At 54.1% G+C, this 23,060-nt stretch overlaps 1 protein-coding gene across 1 annotated transcript in view; it reads left to right on the forward strand.

The window, feature by feature from the left end:
• The window catches only part of LOC137322620 (dynein heavy chain domain-containing protein 1-like), a 142,094-nt gene that overhangs the window by 33,479 nt on the left and 85,555 nt on the right, over positions 1-23,060 (forward strand). Inside the window, exons 7-8 of the mRNA XM_067985527.1 lie at positions 13,106-13,406; positions 20,469-22,263. Of these exons, the coding sequence (XP_067841628.1) occupies positions 13,106-13,406; positions 20,469-22,263 (2,096 nt within the window). The remainder of the gene's footprint in view (positions 1-13,105; positions 13,407-20,468; positions 22,264-23,060) is intronic.

Here is a 23,060-nt window from a genome sequence, read left to right on the forward strand (position 1 = left end):
ACTGGACTAGTAATCCAGAGGCCTGGAGCAGTAATCCAGAGGCCTGGACTAGTAATCGAGAGGCCTGGACTAGTAATCGAGAGGCCTGGAGTAATAATCCAGAGGCCTGGACTAGTAATCAAGAGGCCTGGACTAGTAATCCAGAGGCCTGGACTAGTAATCCAGAGGCCTGGACTAGTAATCGAGAGGCCTGGACTAGTAATCGAGAGGCCTGGAGCAGTAATCCAGAGGCCTGGACTAGTAATCGAGAGGCCTGGACTAGTAATCGAGAGGCCTGGAGTAGTAATCCAGAGGCCTGGAGCAGTAATCCAGAGGCCTGGAGCAGTAATCCAGAGGCCTGGAGCAGTAATCGAGAGGCCTGGAGCAGTAATCGAGAGGCCTGGAGCAGTAATCGAGAGGCCTGGAGCAGTAATCCAGAGGCCTGGAGCAGTAATCGAGAGGCCTGGACTAGTAATCCAGAGGCCTGGAGCAGTAATCGAGAGGCCTGGAGCAGTAATCGAGAGGCCTGGAGCAGTAATCGAGAGGCCTGGAGCAGTAATTGAGAGGCCTGGAGTAGTAATTGAGAGGCCTGGAGCAGTAATCCAGAGGCCTGGAGTAGTAATCCAGAGGCCTGGAGCAGTAATTGAGAGGCCTGGAGTAGTAATTGAGAGGCCTGGAGTAGTAATTGAGAGGCCTGGAGTAGTAATTGAGAGGCCTGGAGTAGTAATCCAGAGGCCTGGACTAGTAATTGAGAGGCCTGGAGTAGTAATCCAGAGGCCTGGAGCAGTAATCCAGAGGCCTGGAGTAGTAATCGAGAGGCCTGGACTAGTAATCGAGAGGCCTGGAGCAGTAATCGAGAGGCCTGGAGTAGTAATCGAGAGGCCTGGAGCAGTAATCCAGAGGCCTGGAGTAGTAATTGAGAGGCCTGGAGTAGTAATCCAGAGGCCTGGACTAGTAATTGAGAGGCCTGGACTAGTAATTGAGAGGCCTGGAGCAGTAATCCAGAGGCCTGGACTAGTAATTGAGAGGCCTGGAGTAGTAATCCAGAGGCCTGGACTAGTAATTGAGAGGCCTGGAGCAGTAATCGAGAGGCCTGGAGTAGTAATTGAGAGGCCTGGAGCAGTAATCGAGAGGCCTGGAGTAGTAATCCAGAGGCCTGGACTAGTAATTGAGAGGCCTGGACTAGTAATTGAGAGGCCTGGAGCAGTAATCGAGAGGCCTGGAGCAGTAATCGAGAGGCCTGGAGTAGTAATTGAGAGGCCTGGAGCAGTAATCCAGAGGCCTGGACTAGTAATCCAGAGGCCTGGAGCAGTAATCCAGAGGCCTGGACTAGTAATTGAGAGGCCTGGAGCAGTAATGCAGAGGCCTGGACTAGTAATTGAGAGGCCTGGAGTAGTAATCCAGAGGCCTGGACCAGTAATTGAGAGGCCTGGAGCAGTAATCGAGAGGCCTGGAGTAGTAATTGAGAGGCCTGGAGCAGTAATCCAGAGGCCTGGACTAGTAATCGAGAGGCCTGGAGCAGTAATCCAGAGGCCTGGAGTAGTAATCGAGAGGCCTGGAGCAGTAATCCAGAGGCCTGGACTAGTAATCGAGAGGCCTGGAGCAGTAATCCAGAGGCCTGGAGTAGTAATCCAGAGGCCTGGAGTAGTAATTGAGAGGCCTGGAGCAGTAATCCAGTGAACATGAGTTCAAATCCCACCGGGGCAATTTAAGAATTTGAATTCAGTTCAAATATCTGGCACGAAAAATGGTCTCAGTAAAAGTGACCGTGAGGCTGTCGGATTGTCATAAAAACCCAACTGGTTCAATAATGTCCTTTTGGGAAGGAAACCTGACACGGTCTGGGCCGATATATGTGGCTGGACCTTAACTGGACCAGCCATATAAATACTGTGGCCACAAGAGCAGGTCAGAGGCTGGGTATTCTGTGAGGAGTGACTCACCTCCTGACTCCACAAAGCCTTTCCACCATCTACAAGGCACAAGTCAGGAGTGTGATGGAATACTCTCCACTTGCCTGGATGAGTGCAGCTCCAACAACACTCAAGAAGTTCGACACCATCCAGGACAAAGCAGCCCGCTTGATTGGCACCCCATCCACCACCCTAAACATTCACTCCCTTCACCACCGGCGCACTGTGGCTGCAGTGTGCACCATCCACAGGATGCACTGCAGCAACTCGCCAAGGCTTCTTCGACAGCACCTCCCAAACCCGCGACCTCTACCACCTAGAAGGACAAGAGCAGCAGGCACATGGGAACAACACCACCTGCACGTTCCCCTCCAAGTCACACACCATCCCGACTAGGAAATATATCGCTGTTCCTTCATCGTCGCTGGGTCAAAATCCTGGAACTCCCTTCCTAACAGCACTGTGGGAGAACCTTCACCACACGGACTGCAGCGGTTCAAGAAGGCGGCTCACCACCACCTTCTCAAGGGCAATTAGGGATGGGCAATAAATGCCGGCCTCGCCAGCGACGCCCACATCCCATGAACGAATAAAAAAAATGTGACTCTGAACTGCCCTCTGAAGTGGCCGAGACAGTCCCGCGGTTTTATCAAACTGCGACAAAGAATAATAAGAATAAAATTGAACATCCCCATCCTCAATGATGGCGGAGTCCAGCACGTGAGTGCAAAAGACAAGGCTGAAGTGTTTGCAACCATCTTCAGCCAGAAGTGCCGAGTGGATGATCCATCTCTGCCTCCTCCCGATATCCCCACCATCACAGAAGCCAGTCTTCAGCCAATTCGATTCACTCCACGTGATATCAAGAAACGGCTGAGTGCACTGGATACAGCAAAGGCTATGGGCCCCGACAACATCCGGCTGTAGTGCTGAAGACTTGTGCTCCAGAACTAGCTGCGCCTCTAGCCAAGCTGTTCCAGTACAGCTACAACACTGGCATCTACCCGACAATGTGGAAAATTGCCCTGGTATGTCCTATCCACAAAAAGCAGGACAAATCCAATCCGGCCAATTACCGCCCCATCAGTCTACTCTCAATCATCAGCAAAGTGATGGAAGGTGTCGTCGACAGTGCTATCAAGCGGCACTTACTCACCAATAACCTGCTCACCGATGCTCAGTTTGGGTTCTGCCAGGACCACTCGGCTCCAGACCTCATTACAGCCTTGGTCCAAACATGGACAACAGAGCTGAATTCCAGAGGTGAGGTGAGAGTGACTGCCCTTGACATCAAGGCAGCATTTCACTGAGTGTGGCACCAAGGAGCCCTAGTAAAATTGAAGTCAATGGGAATCAGGGAGAAAACTCTCCAGTGGCTGGAGTCATACCTAGCACAAAGGAAGATGGTAGTGGTTGTTGGAGGCCAATCATCTCAGCCCCAGGACATTGCTGCAGGAGTTCCTCAGGGCAGTGTCCTAGGCCCAACCATCTTCAGCTGCTTCATCAATGACCTTCCCTCCATCAGAAGGTCAGAAATGGGGATGTTCACTGATGAGGGTACAGTAGCATAGTGGTTATGTTACTGGACTAATAATCCAGAGGCTTGGACTAAAATCCAGAGTTATGAATTCCAATCCGGCCACGGCAGCTGGCGAATTTAAATTCAATTAATTAAATTTTTAAAATCTGGAATTAAAATACTAGTATCAGTAATAATGGCCATGAAACTACCGGATTGTTGCAAAAACCCATCTGGTTCACTAATGTCCTTTAGGGAAGGAAACCTACCGTCCTTACCCAGTCTGGCCCACATGTGACTCCAGACCCACAGCGATGTGGTTGATTCTTAATTGCCCTCTGAAATGGCCTAGCAAGCCACTCAGTTGTAAAATCTCGCTACGAAAAGTCAGAATAAGAATAAAACCGGACACGACAACGACAACGGCAAACCAAGCCCAGTCAACCCTGCAAAGTCCTCCTTACTAACATCTGGGGACTTGTGCCAAAATTGGGAGAGCTGTCCCACAGACTAGTCAAGCAACAGCCTGACATAGCCATACTCACAGAATCATACCTTTCAGCCAACGTCCCAGACTCTTCCATCACCATCCCTGGGTATGTCCTGTCCCACCGGCAGGACAGACCCACCAGAGGTGGCGGTACAGTGATATACAGTCAGGAGGGAGTGGCCCTGGGAGTCCTCAACATTGACTCTGGACCCCATGAAATCTCATGGCATCAGGTCAAACACGGGCAAGGAAACCTCCTGCTGATTACCACCTACCGCCCTCCCTCAGCTGATGAATCAGTCCTCCTCCATGTTGAGCACCACTTGGAGGAAACACTGAGGGTAGCAAGGGCACAGAATGTACTCTGGGTGGGGGACTTCAATGTCCATCACCAAGAGTGGCTCGGTAGCACCACTACTGACCGAGCTGGCCGAGTCCTGAAGGACATAGCTTCTACACTGGGCCTGCGGCAGGTGGTGAGCGAACCAACACGAGGGAAAAACTTACTTGACCTCGTCCTCACCAATCTACCTGTCGCAAATGCATCTGTCCATGACAGTATTGGTAGGAGTGACCACCGCACAGTCCTCATGGAGATGAAGTCCCGTCTTCGCACTGAGGACACCATCCAACGTGTTGTGTGGCACTACCACCGTGCTAAATGGGATAGATTCAGAACAGATCTAGCAGCTCAAAACTGGGCATCCATGAGGCGCTGTGGGCCATCAGCAGCAGCAGAATTGTATTCCAGCACAGTCTGTAACCTCATGGCCCGGCATATTCCTCACTCTACCATTACCAACAAGCCAGGGGGTCAACCCTGGTTCAATGAGGAGTGTAGAAGAGCGTGCCAGGAGCAGCATCAGGCGTACCTAAAAATGAGGTGCCAACCTGGTGAAGCTACAACTCAGGACTACATGCATGCTAAACAGCGGAAGCAACATGCTATAGACAGAGCTAAGCGATTCCACAACCAACGGATCAGATCAAAGCTCTGCAGTCCTGCCACATCCAGTCGTGAATGGTGGTGGACAATTAAACAACTAACGGGAGGAGGAGGCTCTGCAAACATCCCCATTCTCAATGATGGCGGAGTCCAGCACGTAAGTGCAAAAGACAAGGCTAAAGCGTTTGCAACCATCTTCAGCCAGAAGTGCCGAGTGGATGATCCATCTCGGCCTCCTCCCGATATCCCCACCATCACGGAAGCCAGTCTTCGGCCAATTCGATTCACTCCACGTGATATCAAGAAACGGCTGAGTGCACTGGATACAGCAAAGGCTATGGGCCCCGACAACATCCCAGCTGTAGTGCTGAAGACTTGTGCTCCAGAACTAGCCGTGCCTCTAGCCAAGCTGTTCCAGTGCAGCTACAACACTGGCATCTACCTGACAATGTGGAAAATTGCCCAGGTATGTCCTGTCCACAAAAAGCAGGACAAATCCAATCCGGCCAATTATCGCCCCATCAGTCTGCTCTCAATCATCAGCAAAGAGATGGAAGGTGTCGTCGACAGTGCTACCAAGCGGCACTTACTCACCAATAACCTGCTCACCGATGCTCAGTTTGGGTTCCGCCAGGACCACTCGGCTCCAGACCTCATTACAGCCTTGGTCCAAACAAGGACAAAAGAGCTGAATTCCAGAGGTGAGGTGAGAGTGACTGCCCTTGACATCAAGGCAGCATTTGACCGAGTGTGGCACCAAGGAGCCCTAGTAAAATTGAAGTCAATGGGAATTGGGGAAAATTCTCCAGTGGCTGGAGTCATACCTAGCACAAAGGAAGATGGTAGTGGTTGTTGGAGGCCAATCATCTCAGCCCCAGGACATTGCTGCAGGAGTTCCTCAGGGCAGTGTCCTAGGCCCAACCATCTTCAGCTGCTTCATCAATGACCTTCCCTCCATCATAAGGTCAGAAATGGGGATGTTCGCTGATGACTGCACAGTGTTCAGTTCCATTCGCAACCCCTCAAATAATGAAGCAGTCCGTGCCCGCATGCAGCAAGACCTGGACAACATCCAGGCTTGGGCTGATAAGTGGCAAGTAACATTCACGCTGACAAGTACCAGGCAATGACTATCTCCAACAATGATGTGGAGATGCCGGTGATGGACTGGGGTTGACAATTGTAAACAATTTTACAACACCAAGTTATAGTCCAACAATTTTATTTTAAAATCCACAAGCTTTCGGAGGCTTCCTCCTTCCTCAGGTGAATGTGGAAACATTCCACATGCCACATTTTCCACATTCACCTGAGGAAGGAGGAAGCCTCCGAAAGCTTGTGGATTTTAAAATAAAATTGTTGGACTATAACTTGGTGTTGTAAAATTGTTTACATCTCCAACAAGAGAGAGTCTAACCAACTCCCTTTGACATTCAACGGCATTACCATCGCCAAATCCCCCACCATCAACATCCTGGGGGTCTCCATTGACCAGAAACTTAACTGGACCAGCCACATAAATACTGTGGCTACAAGAGCAGGTCAATCTGCTTAATCGGCACCCCATCCACCGCCTTAAACATTCACTCCCTTCACCACCGGCGCACTGTGGCTGCAGTGTGTACCATCCACAGGATGCACTGCAGCAACTCGCCAAGGCTTCTTCGACAGCACCTCCCAAACCCGCGACCTCTACCACCTAGAAGGACAAGAGCAGCAGGCACATGGGAACAACACCACCTGCACGTTCCCCTACAATTCACATACCATCCCGACTTGGAAATATATTGGCCGTTCCTTCATCGTCGCTGGGTCAAAATCCTGGAACTCCCGATTTAATGTGGGAGCATCTTCACCACACGGATTGCAGTGGTCCAAATAGAAGGCGGCTCACCATCACCTTCTCAAGGGGCAACTAGGGATGGGCAATAAATGCCGGCCTTGCCAATGATGTCCACATCCTGAGAATGAATTTTGATGAAAATAATCCCACTGCCCCACTCTCTCCCCACAGCCCTTTATCAATCGCAAACTAATCCCACTGCCCCGCTCTCTCCCCATAGCCCTGTATCAATCCCAAACTAATCCCACTGCCCCACTCTCTCCCCACAGCCCTGTATCAATCCCAAACTAATCCCACTGCCCCACTCTCTCCCCACAGCCCTGTATCAATCCCAAACTAATCCCCCTGCCCCACTCTCTCCCCATAGCCCTGTATCAATCCCAAACTAATCCCACTGCCCCACTCTCTCCCAATAGCTTGGGTTGATCCTGCTCTGTGTGGTTTGGTAACAAATGGCAGAGCCTTTTCCCACAGAACACTGTCAAGGGTTGCATATCTAAGTGACGGATGTTCGGAAGTTATGTGGAGAGGTGCTGAAAGAGGGATATATTTAAATAGAGAATAAGTTATTCAGAGGAGATTTGAGAGCTTGCCAGATGGAGTGCAATCTCATAATGTTCTTGATGTTTCTCAGGAAGAACTTGCTGTGAACTGAAGTGTGGATTAGTCATTGAGCAACAGTGACACATAAACCAGTGAGGGTCCTTGATAAAACCAGCCAGCCATTGGTCTGGAGAGACAGAGCTCCATTCCAAACATTGCATTAATCAGCACCGATTCGGGAATTGCTCTCAGAGAGGGTTGGGATGCGGAGAGAGGTGTCAGTCACACTGTTCAAGTTTATGTGAACGGAGTGGTTCCTGTTACCTTGTGTCAGCTTGGCTCAGTCAGTAATATTCTCACCACTGAGGCGGGAGATTGTCATTGAGCAACAACAACAACAACTTGAACTTATTTCTCACCTTTAACGTAGTAAAACCTCCCAGGGCGTTTCACAGGAGTGATTATCAGACAAACGTCCCAGGGCGTTTCACAGGAGTGATTATCAGACAAACCTCCCAGGGCGTTTCACAGGAGTGATTATCAGACAAACCTCCCAGGGCGTTTCACAGGAGTGATTATCAGACAAACCTCCCAGGGCGTTTCACAGGAGTGATTATCAGACAAACGTCCCAGGGCGTTTCACAGGAGCGATTATCAGACAAACCTCCCAGGGCGTTTCACAGGAGTGATTATCAGACAAACGTCCCAGGGCGTTTCACAGGAGTGATTATCAGACAAACGTCCCAGGGCGTTTCACAGGAGCGATTATCAGACAAACCTCCCAGGGCGTTTCACAGGAGTGATTATCAGACAAACCTCCCAGGGCGTTTCACAGGAGCGATTATCAGACAAACCTCCCAGGGCGTTTCACAGGAGCGATTATCAGACAAACCTCCCAGGGCGTTCGACAGGATCGATTATCAGAAAAACCTCCCAGGGCGTTTCACAGGAGCGATTATCAGACAAACGTCCCAGGGCGTTTCACAGGAGTGATTATCAGACAAAATTTGACACTGAGCTACATAAGGAGATATTAGAACAGATGACCAAAAACTTGGTCGAAGAGGTAGGTTTTAAGGAGCGTCTTAAAGGAGGAGAGAGAGGTGGAGAGGTTTAGGGAGGGAATTCCAGAGCTTAGGGCCTAGGCAGGTGAAGGCCCGGCCGCCAATAGTGGAGCGAAGGGAGTGGGGGATGGACGGACGAGAGGCCAGAGTTGGACGAGTGCAGATCTAAGTGTGAAATGCACACTCTTATTCTGTAGGACACACCCCGCCTTCACAAGTCCAGAGACTTTGGCCCCAGGTCAGCAGAGCCAAAGCTTGTGACAACCCAGGCATGTGCAGGGATAATGCTGCAGTGTAACCAGCTAATACTGCACGGCTTCTCAGCTGGGCACTGGGGTTCCCTATCCCCGACCTACCAGGATAACTCTACGCATTAGGGCGCTGGGGTTCAGTGAAGATTCCCGGCCCCACAGTGACAGGCTTACCTCTCTAGGTGCCATCAGTGAGCCGGGCGGCTGCCTATTGATCTGCCGGTCCCTGGAAGAGTGCAGACCTGCTTCTGAGTTTCCATTGCCAGATGCGCCATTGTGGCCCCACCCCCACCCCAAACAGACCCAGGTTTGCAACCTCTGCGTCCTATTTGACCCTGAGATGAGCTTCTGACCCCATATCTGCTCCATCACCAAGACCGCCTACTTCCACCTCTGTAACATCGCCCGTCTCCGCCCTGTCTCAGCTCATCTGCTGCTGAAACCCTCATCCATGCCTTTGTGACCTCCAGACTCAACTATTCCAATGCTCTCCTGGCCGGCCTCCAATCTTCTACCCTCCTTAAACTTGAGCTCATCCAAAACTCTGCTGCCCATATCCTAACTCGCACCAAGTCCTGTTCACCCCTCACCCCTGTGCTCGCTGACCAACATTGGCTCCCGGTCCGGCAATGCCTCGATTTTAAAACTCTCATCCTTGTTTTCAAATCCCTCCATGGCCTCTGTAACCCCCTCCAGCCCTACAACGCCCCGCGATCTCTGCACTCCTCCAATTCTGGTCTCTTGCACATCCCCGATTTTAATCGCTCCACCATTGGTGGCCGTGCCTTCAGCTCCTGAGGCCCTAAACTCTGGAATTCCCTCCCTAAACCTCTCAGTCTCTCTCTCTCTCCTCCTTTAAGATGCTCCTTAAAACCTATCTCTTTGATCAAGCTTTTGGTCGCCTGTCCTAATATCTCCTGATGTAGATCGGTGTCAAATTTTGTCTGATTCCTGTGAAGCACCCTGGGATGTTAAAGCTGCGAAATAAATGTAAGTTGTTGTTAGCGAACAGAAACTCGACAGTAATTTGGTTAATTAGTCTTAAAGGTCGTAATGGATTTCCACACCCGACTGATTTTGTGGTATATATTAATTATTAGTGATTTAGACTTAAATGTAGGGGGCATGATTAAGAAGTTTGCAGCTGATACAAGAATTGGCCATGTGGTTGATAGTGAGGAGGAAAGCTGTAGACTGCAGGAAGATATCAATGGACTAATTTGATTGAATTTTTTGAGGGGGTGACTAGGCGTGTGGATGAGGGTAACGCAGTGGATGTGGTATACATGGATTTCAGTAAGGCCTTCGATAAAGTCCCGCACAGGAGACTGGTCAAGAAGGTACGAGCCCATGGAATCCAGGGTGCCTTGGCACTTTGGATACAAAACTGGCTTAGTGGCAGAAGGCAGAGGGTGATGGTCGAAGGTTGTTTTTGTGACTGGAAGCCTGTGGCCAGTGGGGTACCACAGGGATCGGTGCTGGGGCCCTTGCTGTTTGTGGTCTACATTAATGACTTGGATATGAATGTAAAAGGTATGATCAGTAAGTTCGCTGATGATACAAAGATTGGTAGGGTGGTAAATAGCGAGGAGGATAGCCTCAGTCTGCAGGACGATATAGATGGGTTGGTCAGATGGGCGGAACAGTGGCAAATGGAATTTAACCCGGAAAAGTGCGAGGTGATGCACTTTGGAGGGACTAACAAGGCAAGGGAATACACAATGAATGGGAGGACCCTAGGCAAGACAGAGGGTCAGAGGGATCTTGGTGTGCAAGTTCACAGATCCCTGAAGGCGGCGGAACAGGTAGATAAGGTGGTAAAGAAGGCATATGGCATACTTTCCTTTATTAGCCGCGGCATAGAATATAAGAGCAAGGAGGTTATGATGGAGCTGTATAAAACACTGGTTAGGCCACAGCTGGAGTACTGTGTGCAGTTCTGGTCGCCACACTACAGGAAGGATGTGATCGCTTTGGAGAGGGTGCAGAGGAGATTCACCAGGATGTTACCAGGGCTGGAGCGCTTCAGCTATGAAGAGAGACTGGGAGGATTGGGTTTGTTTTCCTTGGAGCAGAGGAGGCTGAGGGGGGACATGATTGAGGTGTACAAAATTATGAGGGGCACAGATAGGATGGATACTAAGGAGCTTTTTCCCTTCGTTGAGGGTTCTATAACAAGGGGACATAGATTCAAGGTAAAAGGCGGGAGGTTTAGAGGGGATTTGAGAAAGAACTTTTTCACCCAGAGGGTGGTTGGAGTCTGGAACTCACTGCCTGAAAGGGTTGTGGAGGCAGGAACCCTCACAACATTCAAGAAGCATTTGGATGAGCACTTGAAATGCCATAGCATACAAAGCTACGGACCAAATGCTGGAATATGGGATTAGAGTAGACAGGGCTGATGGCCGGCGCGGACACGATGGGCCGAAGGGCCTCTATCCGTGCTGTATAACTCTATGACTCTATGACTCTATGGTCAGGTGGGCAGAAAAGTGGCAAATGGAATTCAATCCAGAGAAGTGTGAGGTAATGCATTTGGAGAGGGCAAACAAGGCAAGGGAATACACAATAAATGGGGGGATACTGAGAGGTGTAGAGGAAGTGAGGGACCTTGGTGTGCATGTCCACAGATCCCTGAAGGCAGCAGGTCAGGTAGATAAGGTGGTTAAAATGGCATATGGGATACTTTCCTTTATTAGCCGAGGCATAGAATATAAGAGCAGGGAGGTTATGCTGGAACTGTATAAAACACTGGTTAGGCCACAGCTTGAGTACTGTGCACAGTTCTGGTCACCACATTACAGGAAAGATATGATTACAGTAGAGAGGGTGCAGAGGAGATTTACGAGGATGTTGCCAGGACTGGAGAATTTTAGCTATGAGGAAAGATTGGATAGGCTGGGACTGTTTTCTTTGGAACAGAGGAGGCTGAGGGGAGATTTAATTGAGGTGTATAAAATTATGAGGGGACAAGATAGAGTGGATAGGGAGGACCTATTTCCCTTAGCGGAGGGGTCAATAACCAGGGGTCATAGATTTAAAGTGATTGGTAGAAGGATTAGAGGGGAGCTGAGGAAATAAAAATCACCCAGAGGGTGGTGGGGGTCTGGAACTCACTGCCTGAAAGGGTGGGAGAGGCAGAAACCCTCAACTCATTTAAAAAGTAGTTGGATGTGCCCTTGAAGTGCTGTAACCTACAGGGCTACGGACCAAGTGCTGGAAAGTGGGATTAGGCTGGGTGGCTTTTTTTCAGCTGGAGCAGACACGATGGGCCGAATGGCCTCCTTCTGTGCTGTAAATTTTCTATGTTTCTATGATGAACAAGAAGGGGTCAAGCCCCAGTCCAGGACTTCAGGACATAATTTAGGCTGGCACCCAGTCCAGTACTGTGGGAGCGTTGCACTGAGTTAAACTGAGCCTGCCTGTTCTGGTGGATGTGAAAGATCCCATAGCACCATTTGAAGACCAGGGAGTTTAGCCGGTGCCCTGGGCCAACACTCCTCCCTCAAATAACACCACCAAAAGCAAGATCCCATCAACACAATGAGATGAATAACCGGCCGCTCGTGTCATTGCTGTTTGTGGGATCTCGCTGTGCACAAAATGGCAGCTGCTTTTCTCCACAAATCTGCAATTATTGCACTCCAGTGTTATTCATTGTCGACGAAGTGCTTTGGTATATTTCTGAGCAGCGTGATTAGGACAAGGTATAATCGCAAAAAGTTCTTTTTCCAAATCTGTCCACTGCATAGAGCATAAAGAAACACTCTGCTGCACAGAGCAGGCACAGTGATTGGTGTCAGTCGTGGCTCAGTGGGCAGACTCTGGCCTCTGACTCAGAATGTTGTGGATTCAAGTCCCACTCTGGGACTTAAATACAAAATCTAGGCTGAAATTCCAGTGCAGTGCTGAGGGAGCGCCGCACTGTCGGAGGGTCAGTACTGAGGGAGCGCCGCACTGTCGGAGCGTCAGTACTGAGGGAGCGCTGCACTGTCGGAGGGTCAGTACTGAGGGAGCGCTGCACTATCGGAGGGTCAGTACTGAGGGAGCGCTGCACTGTCGGAGGGTCAGTACTGAGGGAGCGCCGCACTGTCGGAGGGTCAGTACTGAGGGAGCGCCGCACTGTCGGAGGGTCAGTACTGAGGGAGCGCTGCACTGTCAGAGGTGCCGTCTTTTGGATGAGACGTTAAACTGAGGCCCAGTCTGCCCTGTCAGGTGGATGTAAAAGATCCCATAACTACTACTGAAAGAAAAGCAGGGGAGTGTCCCGGGGCCAATATTTATCCCTCATCCAATATCACTAAAACAGATGATCTGGTCATTGTCACATTGCTGTTTGTGGGATCTTGCTGTGCACAAATTGGCTGCTGTGCTTCCTACATTACAACAGTGACTACACTTCAAAAAGTACTTCATTGGCTGTAAAGCGCTTTGGGACGTCCTGAGGTGGTGAAAGGTGCTGTCGAAATGGAAATCCTTTCTTCCTTTTCGGTAACAGACAGACAATCAACACCCACTTCAAATAACCGGTGCTGAAAGTTCCTGTTTGTTTTGCAGCTGGAGAAGTATGTGCAGTTACTGGAGCTGCTCCTGTTGTCGGGACAGTCTGTCCTGCTGGTTGGGGAGTCGCTCTCAGGGAAGACCAGCTTCGTACAGGCAGTCAAACGGTTAATCGCCTGCCCCACCATGCTCCGCCTTCCAATCAGCCCCAACACCAGGCCCAGGCAGATCCGGAGCCACGTGATGGAGAGAGTCTTCCCAACCGGCCAACAGCAAAGGGCCCAGCCCCACACGGTCCGACCAGGCAGCAAAACCAACCTCCTCTTCTTCCTGGACGATCTCCACACTGCTCCCTTCAGTGAGTGAACGGCCAGCACTATGTTCAAAACAGAGAAAGATCCAACACACCCAACCCTGATTCATAGTTCAACCTCACCCACCACCGTCCCCCCAACCCCACCCACCACCGTCCCCCCAACCCCACCCACCACCGTCCCCCCAACCCCACCCACCCACCGCCTCCCCAACCCCACCCACCACCGTCCCCCCAACCCCACCCACCCACTGCCTCCCCAACCCCACCCACCCACCGTCCCCCCAACCCCACCCACCCACCGTCTCCCCAACCCCACCCACCGTCTCCCCAACCCCACCCACCCACCGTCCCCCCAACCCCACCCACCCACCGTCCCCCCAACCCCACCCACCGTCTCCCCAACCCCACCCACCGTCCCCCCAACCCCACCCACCCACCGTCCCCCCAACCCCACCCACCGTCTCCCCAACCCACCCACCGTCCCCCCAAACCCACCCACCCACCGTCCCCCCAACCCCACCCACCCACCGTCTCCCCAACCCCACCCACCGTCCCCCCAACCCCACCCACCACCGTCTCCCCAACCCCACCCACCACCGTCTCCCCAACCCCACCCACCGTCCCCCCAACCCCACCCACCCACCGTCTCCCCAATCCCACCGACCGTACCCCCAACCCCACCCAGCACCATCTCCCCAACCCCACCCACCGTCCCCCCAACCCCACCCACCCACCGTCCCCCCAACCCCACCCACCACCGTCCCCCCAACCCCACGCACCCACCGTCCCCCCAACCCCACCCACCACCGTCTCCCCAACCCCACCCACCCACCGTCTCCCCAACCCCACCCACCCACCGTCTCCCCAACCCCACCCACCGTCTCCCCAACCCCACCCACCCACCGTCTCCCCAACCCCACCCACCATCTCACCGACCCCACTCACCCACCGTCTCCCCAACCCCACCCACCCACCGTCCCCCCAACCCCACCCACCCACCGTCTCCCCAACCCCACCCACCGTCTCCCCAACCCCACCCACCGTCTCCCCAACCCCACCCACCCACCGTCTCCCCAACCCCACCCACCGTCTCCCCAACCCCACCCACCCACCGTCTCCCCAGCCCCACCCACCGTTTCCCCAGCCCCACCCATCGTCTCCCCAACCCCACCCACCGTCCCCCCAACCCCACCCACCACCGTCTCCCCAACCCCACCCACCACCGTCTCCCCAACCTCACCCACCGTCCCCCCAACCCCACCCATCCACCGTCTCCCCAACCCCACCCACAGTCTCCCCTACCCCACCCACCCGCCGTCTCCCCAACCCCACCCACCGTCTCCCCAACCCCACCCACTGTCTCCCCAACCCCACCCACCCACCGTCTCCCCAACCCCACCCACCCACCGTCTCCCCAACCCCACCCACCGTCTCCCCAACCCCACCCACCGTCTCCCCATCCCCACCCACCCACCGTCTCCCCAACCCCACCCACCCTCCGTCTCCCCAATCCCACCCACTGTCTCCTCAAACCCACCCACCGTCTCCCCAACCCCACCCACCCAACGTCTCCCCAACCCCACCCACCGTCTCCCTAACCCCACCCACCCTCCGTCTCCCCAATCCCACCCACTGTCTCCTCAAACCCACCCACCGTCTCCCCAACCCCACCCACCCAACGTCTCCCCAACCCCACCCACCGTCTCCCCAACCCCACCCACCCACCGTCTCCCCAACCCCACCCACCGTCTCCCCAACCCCACCCACCGTCTCCCCAACCCCACCCACCCACCGTTTCCCCAACCCCATCCACCCACCGTCTCCCCAATCCCACCCACTGTCTCCCCAAACCCACCCACCGTCTCCCCAACCCCACCCACCCACCGTTTCCCCAACCCCATCCACCCACCGTCTCCCTAATCCCACCCACTGTCTCCCCAAACCCACCCACCGTCTCCCCAACCCCACCCACCCACCGCCTCCCCAACCCCACCCACCGTCTCCCCAACCCCACCCACCCACCGCCTCCCCAACCCCACCCACCGTCTCCCCAACCCCACCCACCCACCGTCTCACCAACCTCACCCACCTACCGTCTCCCCAACCCCACCCACCGTCTCCCCAACCCCACCCAATGTCTCCCCAACCCCCCCCACCGTCTCCCCAACCCCACCCAATGTCTCCCCAACCCCACCCACCGTCTCCCCAACCCCACCCACCGTCTCCCCAACCTCACCCACCGTCTCCCCAACACCACCCACCCACCGTCTCCCCAACCCCACCCACCCACCGTTTCCCCAACCCCATCCACCCACCGTCTCCCCAACCCAACCCCACCCACCGTCTCCCCAACCCCACCGGTGGGTGGGTGGGGTCGGGGAGACGGTGGGTGGGGTTGGACAGTTACATGGGTAAGATGGGTATAGAGGGATATGGGCCAAGTGCAGGCAATTGGGACTAGCTTAGTGGTATAAACTGGGCGACATGGACATGTTGGGCCGAAGGGCCTGTTTCCATGTTGTAAACTTCTATGATTCTATGATTTTATGAGTGGGGAATGATGGATCGGGGGGGAGGTTGGAGTAAAGGAGATCGGGAACAGTGGGGAATGATGGATCGGGGGGTGGAATAGCAGGGACAGGGCCATCTATGGAGACAAGACAGGCCGCTGGTTCGTTTACCCTCCATCAGAGAGCAGAAAGTCGCTCCTTTCGGGGTGAATCCGAGACATTCCTCGGGCACAGAGATTAAAAATGGCTCAAAACCTTCGTAAAGGAGCCTCAAGGTAAGAGATTTCAGGTAATCGATCACATTCCCTTTGCCTCCATCAGTTCTGGAGTTTTTCCTCAGGCCCTGTCCGGACTCAGACATACCACATCTCGGGCGACTGTGGACGGGCGTAGGGTATAGTGCGGGCAGATGGTGGGAATAGTGCAGGCGGACGTAGGGCATAGTGCGGGCGGGCGTAGGGTGTAGTGCGGGCGGGCGTAGGGTATAGTGCGGGTGGGCGTAGGGTATAGTGCGGGCGGGCGTAGGGTATAGTGCGGGCGGGCGTAGGGTATAGTGCGGGTGGGCGTAGGGTATAGTGCGGGCGGGCACAGGGTATAGTGTGGGCGGGCGTAGGGTATAGTGCGGGCGGGCTCAGGGCGTAGTGCGAGCAGGCATAGGGTGTAGTGTGGGCCAGCATAGTGCGGGTGGGCGTAGGGTATAGTGCGGGCGGGCGTAGGGTATAGTGCGGGCGGGCACAGGGTATAGTGCGGGCGGGCTCAGGGCGTAGTGCGAGCAGGCATAGGGTGTAGTGTGGGCCAGCATAGTGCGGGTGGGCGTAGGGTATAGTGCGGGTGGGCGTAGGGTATAGTGCGGGCAGGCTCAGGGCGTAGTGCGAGCAGGCATAGGGTGTAGTGTGGGCCAGCATAGTGCGGGTGGGCGTAGGGTATAGTGCGGGCGGGCGTAGGGTATAGTGCGGGCGGGCACAGGGTATAGTGCGGGCGGGCGTAGGGCGTAGTGCGGGCAGGCATAGGGTATAGTGCGGGTGGGCGTAGGGTATAGTGCGGGCAGGCGAGGGTATAGTGCAAGCGGGCGTAGTGCGAGCGAGCTCAGGGCGTAGTGCGAGCGAGCTCAGCGCGTAGTGCGAGCGGGCTCAGGGCGTAGTGCGGGCTTAGGGCGTAGAGCAGGGAATAGGGACGGTCGTACGGGAGAACCTCCGTCTCACTGACCCAGAAATACTAGCGGTCAGGCAGGTACTTTCTCTGCAACCTCTGACCTCCAGTCACCAGGTTATTGTGTCTGTGGTGGTAATACTTTTCTCCTTTCTGATTGGTTAAGAAACGGTGACTTATTTTTATTCCACCTGCTCATGTCTCCAAACATAGAATCTTACAGCACAGAAGGAGGCCATTTGGCCCATCGTGCCTGTGCCGGCTCTTTGAAACAGCTATCCAATTAGTCCCACTCCCTGCTCTTTCCCCAGAGCCCTGCAAAATTTTTCCCTTCAAGTATTTCTCCAATTCCCTTTTGAAAGTTATTATTGAATCTGCTTCCACCGCCCTTTCAGGCAGCGCATTCCAGATCAGAACAACTCACTGCGTAAAAAAAATTCTCCTCCTCTCCCCCTCTGATTCTTTTGCCGATCACCTTAAATCTGTGTCCTCTGGTTACCGACCCTCCTGCCCCTGGAAACAGTTTCTCCTTATTTACTCTATCAAAACCCTTCATGATTTTGAATATTAAATCTCCCCTTAACCTTCTCTGCTCTAAGGAGAACAACCCCAGCTTCTCCAGTCTCTCCACGTAACTGAAATCCCTCATCACTGGAATCATTCCAGTAAATCTCTTCTGTACCCTCTCTAAGGCCTTCACATCCTTCCTGAATCACACAACATTACTCTTACTGCAGTTATACAGGGCCTTGGTGAGACCACATCTGGAGTATTGTGTGCAGTTTTGGTCTCCTTATCTGAGGAAGGATGTCCTTGCCATGGAGGGAGTGCAACGAAGGTTTACCAGACTGATTCCTGGGATGGCAGGACTGACGTATGAGGAGAGATTGGGTCGACTAGGCCTATGTTCACTAGAGTTTAGAAGAATGAGAGGTGATCTCATCGAAACATATAAAATTCTAACAGGACTAGACAGACTAGATGCAGGGAGGATGTTCCCGATGGCTGGGGAGTCCAGAACCAGGGGTCACAGTCTCAGGATACGGGGAATGCCATTTAGAACCGAGATGAGGAGAAATTTCTTCAGTGGAGGCCAAGTCATTTGATGTATTCAAGAAGGAGATAGATATATTTCTTAATGCTAAAGGGATCAAGGGATATGGGGGAAAAGCGGGAACAGGGTACTGAGTTAGACGATCAGCCATGATCATTTTGAATGGGGGAGCAGGCCCGAAGGGCCGAATGGCCTACTCTTGCTCCTATTTTCTATGATTCTATGTTTATTCATCCTTTTCTGATTTGTTATCCCACTGCCATACATATTGCAGGAAAACACACACATGCTCAGTCCACCACATCCCCACGCCCCAATCTCCAATCCCCAGTCCCCAGTCCCCAATCTCCAATCCCCAGTCCCCAATCCCCACTCCCCAATCCCCACTCCCCAATCCCCAGTCCCCAATCCCCACATCCCAATCCCCACTCCCCAATCTCCAATCCCCACTCCCCAATCCCCACATCCCAATCCCCACTCCCCAATCCCCAATCCCCACTCCCCACTCCCTACTTCCCAATCCCCACTCCCCAATCCCCACTCCCCAATCTCCAATCCCCACTCCCCAATCCCCACATCCCAATCCCCACTCCCCAATCCCCAATCCCCACTCCCCACTCCCTACTTCCCAATCCCCACTCCCCAATCCCCAGTCCCCAATCCCCACATCCCAATCCCCACTCCCCAATCTCCAATCCCCACTCCCCAATCCCCAGTTCCCAATCCCCACATCCCAATCCCCACTCCCCAATCTCCAATCCCCACGCCCCAATCCCCACACCCCAATCTCCAATCCCCACATCCCAATCCCCACTCCCCAATCCCCAATCCCCACGCCCCACATCCCAATCTCCACACCCCAATCCCCAATCCCCACATCCCAATCCCCAATCCCCAATCCCCACTCCCCACATCCCAATCTCCAATCCCCAATCCCCAATCCCCACATCCCAATCCCCAATCCCCAATCCCCACTCCCCACATCCCAATCCCCACTCCCCAATCCCCAATCCCCACGCCCCACATCCCAATCTCCACACCCCAATCCCCAATCCCCAGTTCCCAATCCCCACATCCCAATCTCCAATCCCCAATCCCCAATCCCCACATCCCAATCCCCAATCCCCAATCCCCACGCCCCACATCCCAATCTCCAATCCCCACTCCCCAATCCCCAGTTCCCAATCCCCACATCCCAATCTCCAATCCCCAATCCCCAATCCCCACATCCCAATCCCCAATCCCCAATCCCCCGCCCCAATCCCCCGCCCCAATCCCCACGCCCCAATCCCAATCCCCAATCTCCACGCCCCAATCTCCAATCCCCATGCCCCACGTGCCAATCCCCACGCCCCAATGCCCACGACCCAATGCCCACGCCCCAATACCCACGCCCCAATCCACAATCCCCACGCCCCAATGCCCAATCCCCAATCTCCACGTCCCAATCCCCAATCTCCACGCCCCAATCCCCAGTCCCCAATCCCCAGTCCCCAATCCCCACTCCCCAATCCCCACTCCCCAATCCCCACGCCCCAATCCCCACGCCCCAATCTCCACGCCCCAATCTCCATGCCCCAATCCCCACACCCCAGTCCCCAATCCCCAATCCCCACGCCCCAATCCCCACATCCCAATCCCCACTCCGCACTCCCCAATCCACACGCCCCAATGCCCACACCCCAATCTCCAATCCCCACGCCCCACGTCCCAATCCCCAATCCACACGCCCGAATCCCCAATGCCCACGCCCCAATGCCCACGCCCCAATGCCCATGCCCCAATCCCCAATGCCCATGCCCCAATCCCCACGCCCCGAACCCCACGCCCCAATCCCCAATCCACAATGCCCACGCCCCAATCCCCAATCTCCACGCCCCAATGCCCACGCCCCAATCCCCAATCTCCACGCCCCAATCCCCAATCTCCACGCCCCAATCCCCAATCTCCACGCCCCAATCCCCAATCTCCACGCCCCAATCCCCAATCTCCACGCCCCAATCCCCAATCTCCACGCCCCAATCCCCAATCTCCACGCCCCAATCCCCAATCTCCACGCCCCAATCCCCAATCTCCACACCCCAATCCCCAATCTCCACACCCCAATCCCCAATCTCCACGCCCTAATGCCCACGCCCAAATCCCCATTCCCCAATCCCCAATCCCCAACCCCCAATCCCCACGCCCCAGTCTCCACGTCCCAATCTTCCTGACCTCAATGTCATGAGCACCACCTAGGGCCTAATCTGCTTCCTACTCCCGACCTCCGAACCCTAACTAGAACTTATTAATTGCTTGACTGCATCTCTTGAAGCTGTTGTGTGGGGAGACTCAGGGAAACTTGAGTTCGCGGATTCAATCTCATTATGTTTAAATTTTGACCTTGTCTAGAGCCAAGCTCAGGCTGTCAGCCTGTGATTGAGGCCTTTCGCCATTCGGTGACCTGCCACGGCACCTATGACACCAACTGCCACCAGTTCAGGTACTTTCACTCTGCTTGTGTCAACTACATTATTACGTGTGCACCGTGCCGAGGGACGAGGAGTTTCATCTCGTCTCGTTTCACCCGATTGTTCACCGTGCTTGGACTCCCAGCAATGACCAAGGACATGCTGATGGCCATATACACCCCCAGTGTACTGGGCTGGTTGAACAATTTCCCTACATACACACTAACCAGACACGCACTGCTGGCCAAAGCCCTTGTTTGCGCGACAGTCGAGCTCTACCAACAAGTCAGAGACAAGTTGAAGCCGTCTCCAAGTCACGCCCATTACCTGTTCTCGGTGGTCGATGTTGGGAAGGTGTTGAATGGCCTCCTGCTGATGCACCCCTCCTCTGTCACCAATCTGAAGAAGCCCAGCCAGAGGAGACCTCATGTGTCTGAGTCTCAGATATCTTCCTCCGTTTTAATCGTCACTAAAACCGTCGTTGACCTCTGGCTACACGAGTCCATGAGGACCTTTTACGATTGTCTCCTGACCGAGGAAGACAGGGAGACTCTGGGCCAGACTCTAATGGCAGTGGCTCAGACTAACTTTTGTGCGCGGAACGTTGAGAATGCTGAAAGTGCAGAGCTCCTGCGGAGAATAGATAAACCCTCAATAACGCTCACTGTGGCGAGCCAATCGTCCAGACTGGAATATCATCAGGACAGCTTTCCATTACCTCTGGAGTCGCAGAGTGCGAGTGGACGAGGAAAGCCGGCCCATGGGGAAGGTGGAGCGGCTGATGATGTCATCGGTCCAGAGCCCCAAAGCCAATTATCGAAAACTCTGCAGAAGGAGGAATGGGGATCTGAAGGTGGAAACTGGGCAGCTGGAAACCTTGCAACAGTAGAAATGGAATCAGTCTTTTCCGATTTGACGCTTTTAGGCTCGGAGGATCAGACAACCAGCACGTCAGTGGTGGACAGTGGAGGGCCTGGGGTGTCAGAGGTCACTGTATGGCCAAGCCCTCCAAAGGAAAGGGGAGGTTCCAGGCAGAAAGCTGGCAAGGTGAGACGCAGGCATTTGAAATCCGGAGGCCGTGGCAGGAGACACAAAAGATCAGAGATGACAAGACCGCTGGTCCCACTCCACTTAATGCGGACGGGAGAATCACTGAGCGACCTCATCTACAGCAAAGGCGCAGTGCGTCCAAGCACCAAGCAGCAAATGAACTCGCCGAGGTGGAACCCATACCGAGAGGTGAGCAGCGAGACTCTGGCCCAGCAACTCCGACAGATCGTCCAGAAACAGAACCGGGTGAATAAAACCAACCACGAGATCATTTTCTTCAAGGAGGCAGTGTGTCACTTTGCCCGCCTCTACCGAGCCCTGTGTACCCCCAGGTCCCACTGCGCCCTGCTGGGTCTCACTCACTGCACCGGCCGGAAAACATTGGTCAGGCTGGCCGCACACCTCACCATGTCTACGGTCTTCGAGGTCAGTGGTCAGATGTCTAGGGCGGAGATGGCCGAGGTGGTCAAGCGAGCGAGTTACAAGGCCGGAGTCCAAGGACGGTGCACGGTGATCGTGGCCTACGGGGCTCTGGGCCAGGACACGTTCCACGACCTGTGTGATGTGATGATGGAGGGTAAATACCCTGGGCTTTACTCTGCCAGTGAGCTGGAACAGCTGGCAAAGGCCTTCGCCACCAGCCGGAGCATGGCGTGGAATTTGAAAGAAGACGTTGTGCTGGAGAGGTAGGTGGAGAATGTTTAATGACAGGCCTCTTCCTAACCTCCTAGCTCTTTGTAAATTTATTCTCAGGATGTGGGCAGCATTGACAAGGCCGCATTTACTGCCCCAAACTACTCCGAGCCTCTCTGCCTCCACCCCCCCTCTTTGTGCTCGATCCCTCTTCTTTCCCCAGTAATCAAGTCTGACTATCTCCCCCACCCAGTGCTCCAGTCCCCCGTACCCTGTTCTCAAGTCTGACTATCTCCCCCACCCAGTGCTCCAGTCCCCCGTACCCTGTTCTCAAGTCTGACTATCTCCCCCACCCAGTGCTCCAGTCCCCCGTACCCTGTTCTCAAGTCTGATTATCGCCCCCACCCAGTGCTCCAGTCCCCTGTACCCTGTTCTCGAGTCTGACTATCTCCCCCACCCAGTGCTCCAGTCCCCCGTACCCTGTTCTCAAGTCTGATTATCGCCCCCACCCAGTGCTCCAGTCCCCTGTACCCTGTTCTCGAGTCTGACTATCTCCCCCACCCAGTGCTCCAGTCCCCCGTACCCTGTTCTCGAGTCTGATTATCGCCCCCACCCAGTGCTCCAGTCCCCTGTACCCTGTTCTCGAGTCTGACTATCTCCCCCACCCAGTGCTCCTGTCCCCCGTACCCTGTTCTCGAGTCTGACTATCATAGAATCATAGAAAGTTACGGCACAGAAGGAGGCCATTCGGCCCATCATGTCTGTGCTGGCCGAGAAACAGCCGCCCAGCCTAATCCCACTTTCCAGCACTTGGTCCGTAGCCCTGTAGGTTTCAGCACTTCAGGTGCAC

The sequence above is a fragment of the Heptranchias perlo genome, chromosome 6 (genome assembly GCF_035084215.1).
Source record: "Heptranchias perlo isolate sHepPer1 chromosome 6, sHepPer1.hap1, whole genome shotgun sequence".
Taxonomy (NCBI): domain Eukaryota; kingdom Metazoa; phylum Chordata; class Chondrichthyes; order Hexanchiformes; family Hexanchidae; genus Heptranchias; species Heptranchias perlo.